Source organism: Cannabis sativa, chromosome 1 (assembly GCF_029168945.1).
Source record: "Cannabis sativa cultivar Pink pepper isolate KNU-18-1 chromosome 1, ASM2916894v1, whole genome shotgun sequence".
NCBI classification, from domain to species: domain Eukaryota; kingdom Viridiplantae; phylum Streptophyta; class Magnoliopsida; order Rosales; family Cannabaceae; genus Cannabis; species Cannabis sativa.
Window position 1 is genome coordinate 14,037,132 of NC_083601.1, and position 18,439 is coordinate 14,055,570.

Below are 18,439 nucleotides of genomic sequence, written 5' to 3' on the forward strand. Positions count from 1 at the left end.
GGCAAACTAAATAATAAATAAAAAAAAAAGATAAAAAAATAAAACAAAAGCTAAATAACAAAAAAAATAATAAATAAAAAATAAAACAAAAGCTAAATAACAATTGATCTATGGATCACACCAATTATAGTAGTAATAATAATAATATTCCCTTGATCTGAATCGAAAACAACCGAAAACGATGGATAATTCAAACCACCAGGGCTACTCAAAGTCCCAACTTTGGTAAATGTCGTTTCACAAATATCAGCTCTAGTGGGTGCTTTAACAAATATTCATATACGCTTAGAATCATACCCAATAGAACAAAGGAAAGCCACATAATCATTTACATCAAGATCATAAACCAAACCCGGATTGAAAGTTTTGTTGGGATCAACATGTCCTGCTCCATGAATGAAAGGTGTTGATTTTTCCCCTGACCTAAGATCATCAAAAGTCTTGATTTTTCCTCTTTCATGTACTACTATGATTAATTTTAAATTATAACTTGTAAATGTTACCAAACAAATAGGGTCTAATAAATTAAAAGTCAAACTAAAGAAACATATCGAACATCTAATGCAATATGATTTGTTTTTTTTTTTGTTGGGTATAAATCAAAAAACGATATTTTTCAAAATAATATATAAATTATGATACTTTCAAAAACACTTTCCTTTTACCTTCTTATAGATCAAGTCTTTAGTTACTAACGGAATTTGACTTTTTGAATTTGATTTATCATAATTTCTCGTCATTCGAGAATATTTACTTTTTTGAAAAATACTCACAATGGATGACCTGATTACAGTCCCTCGGAACAGAATAGTAGCCGCGGGATCATCACTTGATTTTATATACTGTTTCATTTTATCACCATTAATCTGACCAACCATGGTCGCTGGTATAAGATGAGAATCAGCTATGAGCTCTTCGCCACTGTCTTCTGTATTAGCTAACACCAAAGCAAGACCACCTGCGAGCTTAACAACACTCTTTCCGGCGACTTTAGAGGCAATGAGAGATCCAGAATAGCAGTACCTATTCCCTGCGTCACCGGCGTAGATCAACGAAAGCTTTGCATCGGCAGCTAAATGCTCTCCTGCGTACAGAGACACGCCGATTAATATTCTACCGTCACCCAAAAAGACATCGGCCGGGAACTCTCTGTCGATGGTGGAAGCACCGACGGTCAGTATCCAAGGAGCGATGTTGGTGGCAGTGGAAGGGTTGGGACCGGAGTTTCCAGCAGAGCAGGAAACCAAGACGCCGTGTTGGGATGCCCAGATGCAACATTTCCTTCATACATATCGAAATGAAACAAGTCCTCAGCAACCTGAAATTCATTAATTAACATAGATCAGTCTATCAAATATAATATTTCATTTCTTCATAATAATACTAATATTTATTTATTATACTAACTTTACCATTATTTTTGACCTTCCATCGTTACTCTGAGCTTCCTCTGGTTCGTCAGAAACAGTAGTATTACTGAAGGACACTGGATCTTGTGTTGAATGATAATCAGAACAAATTTGAGATGGTGCAACATCACATATTGTAAATGATGAAGAGCCAAATGATGGATGAGCAAGAAAACTCAAATTGTCGTCCGTATGAACCTTAGACTGTGGCTTGCTCGTCTCACTCCTGCTAGTAAAACACTAAATAAAATAAAGCTATACTTATCCAAAACTAAAGATGTACTCCACAAAAGGATTGGAATTTTTCTTCAGAACTCACCTAAATCACATGTAGCTTCAGTAATAAAATCATCAAGACATTCCAACACAGAAAATATGTCTGCATTCTGAACATGACAACACTTATCAACATAATGTTCTAAAAGCATAGGGAAAAAAAACAATAATATTCAAATTTCTTACTCCTTACCTCTCCTAAGGATTTCCCCAAGCTAGATTGCCAATCTCCATTTCCATCTGTAGCCACATCCTATGATTGCAAACAGTCCTCGACAGCAGACTGCGAAGGATTCTCCTTGATAGAGCATAAAACTGTTCTGTCCATTAAATTTGGAAAATCTGCCTCAACTGCGATCGAGTCCAAATAGTACGGCGGCGAGTGTCCATTTGCCCCAACAGAAAGAGAAATTATATGGACACCATCGGAAATCGCTTGGTCCATGACTGCTAAGATATCCGAATCGAAACATCCTAATTTTTCGAAACATGTGGGCAGTGCAAATTTTGATGGTATAAGGTAATATTTAATATCAGTTCAAATATTAATAGGATTTGTTTTATTATTATTTTATTATATATAAATAATATTTTATTATTTTATTAAATAAAAATAAAAAGTCACCCATAAATTTTTCAAAAATTAAGAATTTCAGTTATATAGGCACACTTTATATAGAATAGATATATTTTTAATAATGGGAGTGATATTTATCATGTAGCTACTCATGATTAAAAGGGGTGGTGGGTGCAAACTTGAAAAGTTAAAGTGAACGGACAATTATACCCTTGATTAATGTTCAGTTTGGATCCTTCTTTAGTTACAAGTCATCCGCATGAGTGGCAATTTAGACATCATCTTCTCCATTCTCACTCCAACCGGAACTCTGATTAATCCTCTCTGAAAACCCTAATCGTTCTTCACATACCAAATCTTCGAATTAAATTGGGTTTTCTTTTTCGGTCCCATTAATTTGAAGTTTCCTTTTCATATTTTGGGATCAGAAAAAGATTTGGTTTTGAAATCTTAATAGCTATGCCGCCGAAGCAGCAATCGAAAGCCGATGTGGCTAAGAAGCAGAAGGTCGTAGAGGATAAGACCTTTGGGCTCAAGAACAAGAACAAAAGTAAGAATGTCCAGAAGTATGTTCAGAACCTCAAACAGTCTGTTCAGCCGAAACTCGATTCAGCTAAACTCACTGCGAAGGTTTGTGTTATATACCCTTCTCTCTTTTATACGTATATGTATGTATATTTTTGATTGGGTTCTGTGTGATTTCGGGAAAATTGGCCATTCAAAATACGTTGTAAATAGTACAGGGATTAGTTATTAGTCTTGTTTTTCTTCGTTTTCTTCGCCGGTGAGCTTGATTTATTTATTTGGAGGTCTTGGATGAGGATTCTAATTGATTAGTAATTGCATGAACAGAAAAAGAAGGAGGAAGAGAAAGCAAAAGAGAAAGAGCTGAACGATTTGTTCAAGGTTGCTGTCAGTCAACCCAAAGTTCCAGTTGGTATGTATTGTGCTTTCTTACTCTTTGTTGTTTTCGGTGATGGTTAGCAATCTGTTTTATTTGGTATTTTGGGTAATTTTTCCGTCTTTTATGAAATTTGGACTTGTGAAAATTTGGATAGGTGTCGATCCCAAGTCTATATTGTGCGAGTTTTTCAAGGTCGGACAGTGTACCAAAGGTTTTAAATGCAAGTTCTCACATGATTTGAATGTCCAGAGGAAGGGTGAGAAGATCGACATTTACAGTGATAAGCGTGATGAAGGTGATTGGCTAACATGGCTGTCTGAATTATTCTTGCTTTCACTTGTGTTTTGTTGATGTTGATGAACCAATGGTTTACCCTTTTGTTCTTTTCTGGGTTCGTTATTGTTAGACACGATGGAGGACTGGGATCAGGAGACACTGGAAAAGGTTATTGAGTCAAAGAAGACCGAGTACAACCAGAACAAACCAACTGAAATTGTATGTCATATACTTCCCATTGGTTACTTAGATATTTGTTGTTGTTGTGGAAATTTTGCATTTAAAGGTGTTGTTCTCACTCCGAGAATGTTTTTCTTTGGCGTTGTGTTGCTTGGCATGCTAGATGTTAATGCCCCTCCCATACGGGCCTATGCCTGTGGGTGGCTTTCAAATATCACCTTTGGAAATACAAGTGGGCATGTAAATGTTTTTAGTGATATATGGTGCAACACTTCAATTTTTTCAGTTTATCATTCACTGCTTGTGCTGAAGAATGTGGTGTTTACTAGTGACTTTTGTTCAAGCTGTATGTCGGAGTCTATTATGGAGACTTCCGATAAAATTTTGATAGATTAGATTGCTTCTGGAATCAATGAAGTTACTGGAAGTTTTTTGTTTGTTTGCATTTTTCTTGAATTTGTTATCAATTTGAAAAAGATACTAATTTAAGTTGCACTAAATTCTGGATTATTAATGCATGTGACTATCCATTTTTGTGAATTTGTTTATGTTAACAAGCATTTTGTTCTGATTGTAATGGTAACTTGTAAGGCAATCATGAATAAACTAATCAACTTCAAGTTAACGTAGATACAAAGGCAGGCTAGGCAGCACAGATTAGCATATATCCTAGATTCTGTAAATTCTGTTACTTGACTTTGGGGTTACATGATTGCTGGGGTAGCAATTGGAATAAACTTCATCGTTTCAATTGATGTAAACTAACTGTGTAATTTACACCCAGAGTTTGATTGATCACTTATTTGTTAAGGGGTTTGACATATATCATTCATGATGGCCCATGGTTAATTTTGTGTTTATTCATTATTCTCATATTTAGGATTTAAAACTTGATTTCTGACAAAAGATGCTCTTCATCTGCTTAATTTTAATTGAAAATTTTAATACTCTATAAACTTCATCGTTTCAATTGATGTAGACTAACTGTGTAATTTACACCAGAGTTTGATTGATCACTTATTTGTTAAGGGGTTTGGCATATCATTCATGATGGTCCATGGTTAATTTTGTGTTTATTGATATTCATTGTTCCTCATATTTAGGATTTAAAAAAGTTGATTTCTGACAAAAGATTCTCTTAATCTGCAGTTGAAGTAAACATATATATTTTAATTGAAATTTTTAATATACTATGTGTAGGTCTGCAAATACTTTTTGGATGCTGTGGAAAAGAAACAGTATGGTTGGTTCTGGTCTTGTCCAAATGGTGGCAAAGAGTGTCACTACAGGCATGCCCTTCCTCCTGGCTATGTCTTGAAATCTCAAATGAAGGCACTTCTTGAGGAAGAGGCTGACAAAATGCCGATCGAGGAAGAAATTGAAAATCAGGTGAAAATTAGAATATGTTTCCTTATGAAATTTCCTCTGGCGATCCAAACTTCAAGTAATATATCTTGTTTTACACTCTGTCTTGTGTTTTAAATTCTAAACTCTTAATCTACTGGTTGCATCAGCGCTCCAAATTAACAGCCTGCACTCCCATGACACCTGACTTGTTCTTCCAATGGAAGAAGAAAAAGGTGGACGAGAGAGATGCTGGCTTAGCTGCTCTCCGAGCTGATAGGGCAAAGAATGACCGAATGAGGTTTTGTATCACACTATTAAACTATAAAATATTTTTTCTTGGTCTGTTTAGCTATAAAATATACTTGATATGAATAGGGATTTAATCTTTTTGTTCTTTTCAGTGGTCGTGAGCTGTTTCTTTCAGATGCCAGCTTGTTTGTGGATGATGCTGAGGCATATGAAAAATACAATAGAGAAGAGCCTAACAATGTCGAAGAAAGGGTAATCCTGCTTTCTTCCTTGACTGTTAACCGGATAAAAATCTGACATTCAACACTTAAGGCTTGCTTTTGGAAACAAAATGTTACTTAAACTGTATTTTCTATAAGTTGTTTTTGTTTTGACTATATCATTGTTAGTTGAAAAGATGATTCCTTGATTGTTATAATGCTACTAATTGGATCTCGTGTGCCTGTAACTGCTGGCATTTGCACTGCTGTCCTTATAAGCTTCTTCATCTTACATTTGGATTTATGCATAATCTGCACTCAATTATATCTTAATGGTTGACTTTACATATGGTGTTTCTTATTGTCAGGACAACAAGAATGCCGCCACAGAGGGTCCAAGCACCTCTAATGATGCTGTTTCCAACTCTGAAGAATTCCCTGATATTGATGATGACGACGATGATGAGCTGGACTTAGATGAGTTGAATGAGCTTGAAGCAAGTCTGTCAAAAACCTCTATTCAAATCTGTGAGCCAGGTATTGAGACATCTTGAATGAGAGGGGTTTCAATTAGTGCTCTGTCATTTTGGCTGTAGAATTAATGAGGGACAAAGGGGACTCCAAGTCCCACAATTTTTAATGAACTTCATGGGAGTTATAATCTGCTCTGTGGTATTGTGAAATTATGGGTACTACTAGTTCTTGCTGGTGATAGGATTGTGGTTTACGGTTTAATGTTATCGAAGTACCAAATTTTGATCAAACTTTCTTTTACTCTTTTTATATATATATATATATAAACTAGTAAAAACTACGTATACTAAATTTTATGCTAGTTTTTTTCTATGTTATTTGAAAGTGATACAATAAAAAATTAAAGAAAAAACATTATTAGTTATTAGGTGAGATTATTGGAATAAAGAACAATAAATAATCACGTAAAAATCAAAAATAATTATTTGAATAAAGAATTCAATATACACATTTATATATATGAATCTCATTAATCAAAAAGAATTATTAAATATATGAACAATAATTTGTCACGCTATATGTTTCCCAATAAAGAAATCCACCTCCTCATAGTCAAAAATAAACAATACATGTAATACAGATCTTTGTAATGAAGTACCTAAAAGAAACAAAACTTCAGTTAGCATAATCGGAAAAGGTTTAAGTGAACTAAATAATGACTAAGAAGATCTAAATTACAAAATGAAAATAACATGTCTATATGAGTATGATTCTATTGCTATATGAGAATATAATTGATCTAAGAGAAAATAGATAAACTTATAAACATATAAATATACTTAATATTAATTTTGACAAAGAAACAATTCAATTATAAACAATTCTAAATATCAGCTTGACAATTTCAACACACTAATTACTCATTAAATAATCATAATGTATACATCATGATAATTTTATTTTATTTGATATCAAATGATAGAGATTGTTGAGGTTTTCAGCCATGGAAAACACACTATGATCAAAAAGTAATGCTCATTAATTGTATATTTCAAAGAAACCCTAATTTCCATGAATGTCCCTAATAATATATAAACAATAAAGTTGTAAATTAAAAAAAAAAAGTAGCAAAATTTCATTTAATATAAGAAATAGAACAAATTGAAGATTTATACAATACTGGAATTTGAACTCTTAGAAGTCATTAGCGAAGGGGCGAAACTCGTTAGATCTCATAGTTGAACACTACCTTAAAAAAAATTAAATGATGTGGAGGTTTTTTTATGTGTTTCTGTTTCGATATGTTCTTTTGAAACACCATAAATTGTAAAACAAGCCTAACAGTTGCTTAATGTTTCCTTAGCTTTAACGTGGCACCCACTTCTTAGATTGGCTTTTTTATCTTGTATATTTATGTATCTTTGAGATTTAACGGAAAAGGCTCTATTGCCTTGAGATTTAAACCACGTTTTATTTTCTTATTATTTACAGGGCCGACATGCTTTGGTCTATGATATAAATACAACAAATGAGACTTGGGAGGGTTGACCTTAAGGAGGTAACAATTGTGTTTTAAAATCTTGGTTCCTGAAGAATGTTTCAAGATACAAGTATGATGGGTTTTTTATATTATAGACGATTTGTTCCAAAACATAATAGAACTAACCAATTTAGGTTAATGATCTGGCTTCTGATACGTCCATATTAAAGATGATTGGGGGTGTGCGGTTCTGTAAATGCTATGAAATAATTTTGTAGTTAGTCTGTGAATATTGCAATGAAAGTGTTGGTTTGACCTGGCAATTTTGTGGTTACAACTTACAAGAATTCTTGACAAGGTTGTTGAATAGTAAACCAATATAAAACTTGTTTTACTCTGTTGAATAATATGAAAGATAATTCATTTTTTTCACCATGTTTAAAAATAAAGACAAATTTGATGAGCATATTCTTTTTTTTTTTAATTGAGAGTTCCCGGGTTGTTTTTTTTTTAAATGTGTTGTGATTCTCGAATATTTAGCATCAAATATCAGTGCAAATATTAATGGAATTTGTTTTATTATTATTTTATTATATATAAATAATATTTTATTATTTTATTAAATAAAAATTAAAAGTCACCCAAATATCAATTCAAATATTAATGGGATTTGTTTTATTATTATTTTATTATATATAAATAATATTTTATTATTTTATTAAATAAAAATTAAAAGTCACCCATAAATTTCTCAAAAACCAAGAATTTTAGTTATATAGGCACACTTTATATAGAATAGATAGATATATATTTAGGACATTGTTACAAATTACCCCAATCTTATGTTTCGTATGGTACTATCATCAATATTCTCCCACTCCATTGTGGACAATAATTTCCTCCATGATAACATCCTCTTTTTTATGATTCTTCTCTATATACTCCCCCCATCCTTCCCTCGTCTCTTTACTATCATCAATATTGCCCATTGGGTTGTGATTATCAACTTCTGCTACGAGTCTTATTTGTGCTTGATGGTAATTGGAAAAGCGTGCAATTGCTCGATTCAGTTTCATTCTTAGAGGAACTTGATGCGTGGTATACTATCAAATTTAATAGTTATTTTCTTTTCAGTATTACCATTAAATTTATCAATTTATTATTTTTTTGAGGAAAGGTAGTTTCAGTAATCAACAATGATCAATCATACAAGCTGAATACACATTCAATGAGCAATACAATTCGCACTGTAAATGAACATAGGGCAGAAGCAACTTAAACTTTCAGTCTTCAATAAGACATTTTCATAGTGTTGCGCACCGCGTGGACTACTACCAAACTCCATTGCCACCACGACTCATTTTATCAAGCGAGTGCTTCTGTAATTTCAGGTGTTTTTTTTTTTGCAAAGTTTGTCAGGTGTTGTTTCACGCCTCCACAATCTGCCTATTGCAATCTCGAACTACGCACTCAAAGGCATACCAAGACTTATCTAAACAATTTGTTGGATCACCATTTAGTTTTGACATTGAAATTCATCTAGTGGAGTACAAAGCTCAAACATAGGAACCCATCTGTATCAAAAATAGGGTTCCTAAGATGTAAAAGTAGGCATGTCAAAAAGGTCCTTTCAGTTGAAGTGGGTCGGAGTTTCGATTCGACAGATCACTTTTGATTCGAAACATTTGGATACTGATTTGATCTCGAATCAGATTCGCTTTACCTCGCTTAATTTTTTTTTTTTGAATCAGATTTGATCTGATCAGTTTTAATATATTAAAAAAATTAATTCAAGACCCGGACCTAGGCTCTCGGACTCGAGACCCGAGACTGGACTCGGACATGGGACTAGACTCGAGACCCAAACCTGAACCCGAGACCTCAGCTCGGACTTGGGACCCAGACCTTAAACCAAATCCGAGACCAAATTCGAGTTTTGGGACCCAGACCCGAACTCGGGACCATATCTGAATCCGGGACCCAGACCCAAAATCGAATTCTGGGACCCAGACCTAAACCCAAGACCCGGACTGAAAATCGAACTTGGACCCGAACCCCGACCTGGGACCCGAGACTTGGACCTGACCCAGGACCCAGCCCGTGGACCTAGACCCAGACCCAGATCCGAACCTGGACCAGAACCAAGACCTAGACATGGGCTTAGGACCCGAACACGGACTCGAAATTAGACCCAGGACTCGGACCCAGACCCGAGACAGGACTCAAACCTGGACCCGGACCCGCGACCCGGACTTGGACCCAGACCCAAGACCCAAGACTCGAGACCTAGACCGAAACTTGGGACTCAGGACCCGCACCCGGGACCTAGACCCAGACTCGAACCCTAAACCCAGACCCCGACCCTAACCTGGACCGAGACCTAGACTCGAACCCGAAGTTGATGTTGGGGTCGAGTTTATTGAAATATGTTATCTTCACATAATCTATTAATACAAGTTAATACCAAACATAGTATTTTATTAAATAATACTAATACAAAATTAAAATTAAAATAGGTATAAAATTATATGTTTAGATATAAAATTAAAAAAAAAAAAGAAGTTAGGTCGGATCAGATCTGACCCGATTTATTCGGGTCGGATCTGATCTGATCCGAGTATTTGATCTAGCAGGACGGGGCATGGTGAATCCGTACATGATCTGGATCATGTCAGATCATAGCCAATCAAATTCGACTTGACCCATTTACACTCCTATGTAAAAGATATGCTATCTTGAGCTTTCAACCATGATCAAACATAGTTTTTGTTGAAACAACTCCCTCAGCCATAGTACACACTATATCCTCCAAAACAACCCCATTCCTAGCCTTTCAAATAGCCAAATAAAGCATGAACATCATGGTACCAAAATTGCAGCCAAATTTTTGTGAGACCTGAGATATGGCTCACTACGGCTTAAGAACCTAAAGGTATTTTTTTCCTTGTTTTTTAAAGCATTCATAGTTTAAAATTACATACATAAAAGCTAAACACAATTCAAAACTTAAAAAAAAAAAAAGAATAATTAGCAATTTTGTCCCTTAAAATTTCAACAATACTAATTTTGTCCCTTAAAATATACAACTTGTTAAAAATTCTCCCTAAACTTTTACATTTATAGAAATTTAATCTTTCTGTTAGGTTCTGTCCCATTATTCTTTTTAAATGCAGACATGTCTGTAAATTAGCAATCACTAAATTATGTATATTTTTATACTTCTAATTGGTTTTATATAATTTTTTAACAATATTTTACACATAATCATACAGAAAACTAATTAGAATGATTATAATTTGAATACTTATTAGTAAATACATATGTATTATTATTATACTAATTTTTCATGTGTTGTGCTTTTGGGCAAGTATATTCGTGCTCACGGCTTGTCGTACCGTTTCGTGCTTAAGTCCTTTTTTTTATGTCATGCTGTGACGTGCCAATTTACAGTATCGTATCATGTTGTGTCCAAATTTATATTTCTAGTTTTGGATCCTGCTTATGCCTCCCGAGCTCGTATCAATTTCATGTTGTGTCAAAAAGTTCAGACTATACATACAACATTACTCACAACTGATCAATTTTTTTTTTTTTGGCCTTTATTTGGACCATGAAACATCCTTAAGTTAACATAACAAATAATAAATAATTACAATAAACATTTAAACATATAAGCATCCATATTAGCTTTTAAACTATGTTATCATTATAATCACTAAATATGCCTTAAAATGAAATTCTCATATATTGTTATCCAACGAGTCCACTATCAAGGTAGCCTCAACTTTGTAATCAGATCTAATCTAACTCCATATACAGTTAATCAAATAAAGCAATCACCACTACTTCCATCAACTTAATCAACAAATAAACCCTACCCATGCCTGATGTAACATGTCAGCCAAGATGAAATGATACATTTTAGGTCGATGTCCACGAGGTGGCCAAATGGTGGCACATGTTGGTGGCATGCTAATGCCTAGTTTGTACAATTATAGTATTTTCGTAAATATTTTCAATATTGTTTAGATCAAAAAGAGACTTGATATTGCCATTTATTTGGGCTAGGAATACAATGTCACAATCGAATTTGAGTAAAGCGAATAATTGATATATCTTGATGATCATATGTCTATAGAGAAAAAATTATATATGTTCCTGGTAGAAGGTTAGAAGCTTAGAATGCTCCTTAAGGGAGGAGCTCTTGGTGTCAGCTCTCGACCACTCCCTGACACCTTGGTGCTAAGTGAGCACTACTAGTCAGTGGGACTAGTAGGGCGGACATGTGAGGACCACAGGGGGACTCATATGTCCCCATGAGTTGGAGTACTCACAAACATTATCGAACCGACTCAGTAGTGCGTCTAGGAATGCTGATAGAGGTTAGTTGGCAAGTTCTTATTGGCTTGCTAGTATGTTGTTTGCATGGAATGTGGCTAAACCTCCGAGAGACATCGTGGTGCACCTTGGCCATGAGTCTTAACACGAGATGACACAAGTAGTCATTCACGGGGCTAGTTTGCATATGCACATGGGATGGATGTACCATGCTGGAAAGAACAAAGTTCTTACATATGCTACTAGTCTGGTTGCTTGTCTTGAGGGCCTGCCAACATGCGTGGAAGCATGGTGCCTTTGAGGATTAAATGTATGGGTATCATTGGGCCATGAGGGAGACTGTTCGAACAATATTGTATGGGTGTCATTTGGCCAAATGCACACTTGAGAGGGTTGAGATTCAATCTGTAGTGTCTAAGAATGCTAAAGAACTCTTCCAGGTCTCTCTCGTGTACTTCTATCTTCTTAGACTTCACTAGCATATCATCAATATAAACATCTATGCTGTTCCCAATGTAACCATGAAACATTCATTTGACTAGTCTTTGATATGTGGGCCCAACATTCTTGAGACCAAATGACTTCACCTTGTAGCAGTAGAGTTCAACATCTCATTTGAAGCTAGTATGCTCTTTGTTAGGCAGGTGCATGCTAATTTGGTTGTAGCTTGAGTAAGCATCTATGAACGTGGGCAACTCATGGCCAGTAGTGGCATCTAATAGTTGGTCAATGCTTGGAAGCGATAATCAATCTTTCAAGCAAGTTTTATTCAGGTCTGTCAAGTTGATGCAGTTCAACATCTCATTTGAAGCTAGTATGCTCTTTGTTAGGCAGGTGCATGCTAATTTGGTTGTAGCTCGAGTAAGCATCTATGAACGTGGGCAACTCATGGCCAGTAGTGGCATCTAATAGTTGGTCAATGCTTGGAAGCGATAATCAATCTTTCAAGCAAGTTTTATTCAGGTCTGTCAAGTTGATGCAAGTTCTCCACTTCATATTTGGTTCAGGTACAAGCACAAGGTTGGATATCCATACTGTGTAGAAAGCTTACATGATGAATTTTTTCTCATGTAATTTCTCAACTTCTTCCTTCAAGGCCTTTAATCTCACTCTATCAAAAAGTCTTCTCTTCTATTGAACTGCCTTGAAGTTTCCTTTGTCAACGTTGAGTGTATGAATGAAGACATCAGGCTTAAGGCCAACCATGTCTTTATGTGACCAGGTGAAAATGTCTTGGTTGCATCGAAGGGAACTAAGTAAGTTCATTTGGGTCTCCTCTAAGTTCTTTCAAATCTTCACCATTTTGGTTGGGTCCTTTTCGTCTAGTGGCACTTCTTCTAACTCCTCAGTTGGACCAACTCCTGAGACATTGCCCCAAAATGAGGAGCTACATCCTCACCTTAGTGTTGGGTGTCCCTTTATTTTCGACCTAATGCAACTTATGAATTGGATGGTGCTGGTATCATTGATGAAGCTTTTTGAGCTAATGCGAGAGACATGTTTTTGCATTTTTGTGCCTGCCTCTGGTTGCCTCTCAAGAAAGCTATACCAACTATAGTTGGAATTTCATTGCCAAGTGAAAAATAGAGGTTGTTGCTAGCGAGTCATACAATGTTGGTCTCCCAAGTACTACATTATATTGAGATAGTACATCAATTACAAAAACAGTGGCCATCACTGTGTTTGACATTGAAACAACTCCCATTGTCAATTCCATCTTGATCGTTCCAATTGGTATGGTACCAGTACCATTGAGACCATATGAAAATTGAACACATGGTTCTAAGTCCTTCACTAGAAATTCCATTCTCTCCTAACATTTCTTGTAGAGAATGTTAACTAATGATTTATTGTTGATTAGAGTCTTCGACACTGTCATATTGGCAGTCTGAACTTTAACCATTAGAGGATCGTCTTGTGGATAAGTGACATTAGTTGCATCCTCCTACCTAAACATGATCGGTAAAGGTTCATATCAAGGCAACTTTGGAGGCCTCTCCTTAACTACTTATACTTCAGAAGTTGGCTCATGGCGTAGTGAGTACATGTAACTCTCATGAGAATTTCTTGAGTTGCTTGCTAGATGTGGTTCTTCAAAAATCCCATGTAAGTGGCTTTCTACAGGTGCAACTTGAAGAGTCAAAGCTTGCCCCTATTGCGCTTTGCTAGGTTTCCTATCTTTAGGTCAAATGTATCACTGAAATTTCACATGCTTTTGACGGATGAGAAACTCAATCTCTTCTCTAAGTTGATTACATTTTTTAGTTTCATGATCTAGTCTCTAAGACGTTTGTAAGGTAATGTTGGAAATATTTTACCAGGATCTAGATTTACTACCAAGTATGTTTCATTAACATCCTAATATGAATTCTAAAACAACGAAATAAACACATAAGAGTTTAAGAAAACCTTACATTGGGTGCAGCGGAATATAATGACTCATTCCATTCAGATCTCTAGCCCTTGATTCCTTTCTCTAGCAGAGCATTATCAAGATCTGAATCTGAATCTCTTTCTCTCCTTCTTTGATGCTGATTTTCCACAGTCTTACATACTATGATTGAGGTACCACTTGATGTGTGTGGGCACTACTCTATCACTCAAGGGAATTTCGAAATTAAAAGAGAAGAAAAGAGAGAGAAGGGGCGGCTTAGCTTTTCTCTGAAGGAAACAATGTGCAAAGTTATGAGTTTCCTGAAGCCAACACTTTCTATTTATAGAATGCCCTCTAGGTTTAGGTTAGAATTATGTGGCATTAAAATAATGGAAAAAATAAAATGGTAATCCTCTTGCATAGTGGGCGGCCCATATAAGGAAATTGGGTCTCACTTTGCAACTTTCCCATTTTGTTATTTTTTATTTCCATTTTCTCAAAAATGCCAATTTTCTAATTTAACCTTTTAAATGTCAATTCTAATTATTTAATAACTTAAAAATAATTATTAAATAATATTGTCATTTAATATATTTATTAATTTAGACATATAAAGTATCTTAATTAATAAATAAACTTAGAATCTCTTTTCTTTACAATTTCGCCCTTGCTTAGTAAAAATTCATAAAGTAGACATAGTCTAACTTTAGAATTATAATTGATTAATCAAAATCAATTAACTGAGTCTTACAAGCAGTATGGTCTCAACTAGTATGGGGACCATGGGTCTATATAACCGAGCTTCCAATAAGTTGAACCGAATTTACCAAGTAATTTCCCTAACTTATTAATTCCTTATTGAATCCACTCTTAGAACTTGGAATTGCACTCTCAGTCATATAGAACGCTCTATATGTTCCACGATATAGATACGTCATTAGTTATCCATTGTTATAATCCTAATTTGATCAATGATCCTCTATATAGATGATTTACACTGTAAAGGGATTAAATTACCGTTACACCCTACAATGTATTTTATCCTTAAAACACTTAACCCTGTATAAATGATATTTCAGCTAAGTGAAATGAGTACGCCACCATTTATTTTCGTTTGGTTAAGCTCGAAGGAAATCATCCTTTACTTTCTATTCGCCAGATAGAAGCTATAGATTCCATTATTATGTTAGCGCTCCCACTCAATTGCACTACTGTAACGCCCTGAACCTCAGGAACGCCACGTGTGTGCTTTTATAATCTTATTATCAATAATCTATTAGTTTAGGAAAAGTGTGGTTTAATTCAAAAAAAATATATATTATCTTTAATTAAATTTAAAATAGAAACTTTAGTTCAAAATACTGTCGTAATATGGGGATCCCCTGCTAATAAAATTCTTTTATAACCAATTATAAAACCATTAATACAAGAGTAGGTTATACATCCAATCATAGAAAAAGGGGTGATCCTGCTTCCTGGAAGCCAAGACAACACGGTTGATATGTACATTGCTGGGAGACCTCTGACTCGTGGCCAAAAGAACCGCTAATCTTCTTACCTGCATCATGAAGCACCCGTGAGTCATAATGACTCAGCAAGAAAGCTATTAGACAAAAGAAAATTATGGAAAGTGATAGTAGATTTCTTTTCAACAGATTATTCATACCAGTAGATTGCACTCTTTCAACGTATATTTACAATTCAACGTCTATACAAGTAACTCATTACAAAATTAAGAGTATTTATAGCTATACATAATCAACAATCTCAGCAGTTCATAAAACACCTTAATCATGCATTATCATAAATATTCATTTTCAATGCTTCATAAAGCACCCTAGCTCACACATTAGCATATCCACACAATTTCAGTGCTTCATAAAGCACTCCAATCATACATCATTACAACCTGTTTTCTTACATCCCTAAGCCACTGAGACTGTAAGAAAAATGACCAATTTCATAAGCAATTTAACATTTATTCAATCCTACCTTAACAAAAATGTATTCAATTACAACTCATCACATAATAACACTCTTGATCGTTCCACAACTTCATAACCACATAATTTAGGTACTTCATAAAGTACCCCTACCACTCGTTAACCACGAGCTGTATATGTCACTATCGTTGTCCGATACAACAAACGATAAGTAAGAAACCTATCCGCGGTTTCAGGAGTAATTACTCATAACGGTAATAACCGTTTCTTTTACTCGATCATAATCGAGCCACAACGATAATAATCGTTTCATAATACTTCCCTCGATCATAATCGAGTCAAACGATAATAATCGTTTCATAATATTTCCCTCGATCATAATCGAGTCAAACGATAATAATCGTTTCATAATATTTCCCTCGATCATAATCGAGACTATCACAATTATAATCGTTAACTACAAACGGTATATAGTACTTTTCTTACCTCAAGTCCAAAGTCAAGTATGTGGGCCGACCTGAGTGGAACGATGCCCGACACTTTCGAGTCCTATGTCACGATAAAAGTAAATCAATAAGGGTCCATTCTAAAACACTGTCTAAAACCCGCATAAAATAACTTATGGTTTTCTACCAAATCTTATGGTAAAAACACCCTAAAATAAAATACATCTTTTGGCTCTAATCTATGTCTCATACTGTAGAGCTCTTCATAAGCTTCGAAACGGTATATAGAATGTCTAAAACGGACACCCGAGTGAAAAGTTATGGCTAAAATACGAAAATCGGCGATTCCTGAAATTTGACCATCCGGAATTCCGATTGGTGCAGCCATGCTCCATCCGGAATTCCGGTTCACAACAGCAGAAACTCGAAAATTTCAGCTCTTCAAAGTCCCAAAACTTGCTCCAAACCTAACCAATTGATCCCAAACTTTACAGAGCAGTATAATAACCATAAGACAACATATTCCAAGCTTCAAAACACAACAATTCAATCTCTAACTCAAAATCACATGTTCAAGTGAAGAAAACTTAATTTTTAGCTTCATCCAATGCAACTCAAGTCAACCAGCCATGGAAACCACCCAAATCAATTTTCAGCATACTCAAAAATCTAAACTAAACATAACCCTAACTTACTTTAACTCCTACAGCTACTGAAACACAAAACCTTACTCCAAAACCAATTAAATTCTTAGAACAAAGCATAGAACTTACCTTGATTGCTTCTAGGTTGTGCTTAGGTTCTACAAGCTACTTCAATTCAAGAGAAATGGTGAAGTTTTGATCCTTTGCTGGCTGGTTTTTGGTTCACACGAAGGGAAGAAGAAGGAGAAGAAGAAAAAGTTTTGTTTCTTGCCTTGGAAGCTTTTCCCTTAAATAGGGTTTCTTATTATTTTCTTTCTTTCTTTTTTTTTAATAATAGTGGGCAGCCCACAAAGTCTAGAAAGTCAAAATACCTATTATACAAAATGACTAATTTACCCCCCAAAGAAATTAAACTTTAAAATAACCTAGGGGCATTTTGGTAATTTTCTAACTTTCCCGATTTAACCTAGTTCTCAACATCTTAACCTAGTCCGGTATAATTTCCAATATAACACAATTTCAACCATCGTGACATTTCTGACCATTCTGTCGAGTTCCACAATTGTCAGGCCCGAACATATTTTATTCGAATTATGGTATCTACGATACCCACATATTTCAATACAATCTCCGTAATTAATAAATTACGCTTTATTATTCATTTACTCATATTTTCCTAATCAACTCGTAATTAGTTTAAGTAGGATTATAATCCTACTCTAATACCCACTTAATCACATATTTAATAAAATATGTCCAATTAAAATATCAATATATTTTTCGGGATATTACAACTACCGTGTTCCCAAAATGTACGTATCACCCTGACCCAAAAGTAGGCTTAACTAACAAATCAAAGAACACGAATAACACTCTTGAGATTGAACCTAATCATATCAGGATTAAGATCATTTGATCTAGGGTCAACAGGTGATATTGAATTGAATAGATATTACGATAAGTTTAAATATATCTAATCAAAGTTCAATATCGGTCCCTTCCGATGTATACTCCATACATCCGATACTGGTAAACTTTGCCAATGTCCTGGAAAGGACATAACACTTTTCCAAAGTGTAAAAATACATATCGCTGATTATATCATGTCAGTCTAAATCCAGTGTTCTGACAAATCAGGGAATAAACTTTCGAACATATAATTAAGATTATATTCCACTGTGCTGACAACACTATAATCTTTAACAAATTCATATGTTCTAGACTTAAATAGAATTCATACATTATATATATAATCATGAAATAAATCATGTGAACCATGCAACATAAAATGTTATTTCTGATCTTTATTAATAAGTAAATCT

The 18,439-nt window shown here is 34.8% G+C and overlaps 2 protein-coding genes and 1 long non-coding RNA gene across 3 annotated transcripts; 1 reads left to right on the plus strand and 2 right to left on the minus strand.

Annotated features, from left to right (window-relative positions):
* Positions 1–275: 275 nt before the first annotated feature.
* Positions 276–2,130, minus strand: LOC133038029 (subtilisin-like protease SBT1.4). The gene is made up of 6 exons (XM_061115995.1): positions 2,002–2,130; positions 1,879–1,938; positions 1,725–1,795; positions 1,426–1,635; positions 784–1,281; positions 276–423 (listed from the first exon to the last, which is right to left on the minus strand). Exons 1-6 carry the CDS (start codon positions 2,128–2,130, stop codon positions 276–278), a joined length of 1,116 nt encoding a protein of 371 aa, XP_060971978.1.
* Positions 2,131–2,428: 298 nt separating this feature from the next.
* LOC115706080 (zinc finger CCCH domain-containing protein 11) lies at positions 2,429–6,182 on the plus strand. The gene is made up of 8 exons (XM_030633596.2): positions 2,429–2,892; positions 3,115–3,199; positions 3,321–3,461; positions 3,573–3,661; positions 4,823–5,011; positions 5,137–5,267; positions 5,371–5,470; positions 5,787–6,182. The coding sequence occupies exons 1-8, from the start codon at positions 2,722–2,724 to the stop codon at positions 5,970–5,972; spliced, it is 1,092 nt and encodes a 363-aa protein (XP_030489456.1). The 5' UTR covers positions 2,429–2,721; the 3' UTR covers positions 5,973–6,182.
* A 9,216-nt stretch (positions 6,183–15,398) lies between these two features.
* On the minus strand, positions 15,399–17,661 carry LOC133031121 (uncharacterized). The gene is made up of 3 exons (XR_009684624.1): positions 17,247–17,661; positions 16,514–16,576; positions 15,399–15,642 (listed from the first exon to the last, which is right to left on the minus strand). It is a non-coding gene; the product is annotated as an uncharacterized LOC133031121 (long non-coding RNA).
* Between the last annotated feature and the right edge of the window lie 778 nt (positions 17,662–18,439).

What these genes read in the sequence shown, in the direction of transcription:
- LOC133038029 (XM_061115995.1), bottom strand. Translation starts at nt 2,130, where the DNA reads ATGGACCAAGCGATTTCCGATGGTGTCCATATAATTTCTCTTTCTGTT. An exon ending in GCTACATGTGATTTAGGTGA is followed by an intron (nt 1,636 to 1,724) that starts GTTCTGAAGAAA and finishes TTTTACTAGCAG; the next exon opens with GAGTGAGACGAGCAAGCCAC. An exon ending in TTCCGAGGGACTGTAATCAG is followed by an intron (nt 424 to 783) that starts GTCATCCATTGT and finishes TGATGATCTTAG; the next exon opens with GTCAGGGGAAAAATCAACAC.
- LOC115706080 (XM_030633596.2), top strand. Translation starts at nt 2,722, where the DNA reads ATGCCGCCGAAGCAGCAATCGAAAGCCGATGTGGCTAAGAAGCAGAAG. An exon ending in CAGTGATAAGCGTGATGAAG is followed by an intron (nt 3,462 to 3,572) that starts GTGATTGGCTAA and finishes CGTTATTGTTAG; the next exon opens with ACACGATGGAGGACTGGGAT. An exon ending in GCAAAGAATGACCGAATGAG is followed by an intron (nt 5,268 to 5,370) that starts GTTTTGTATCAC and finishes TGTTCTTTTCAG; the next exon opens with TGGTCGTGAGCTGTTTCTTT.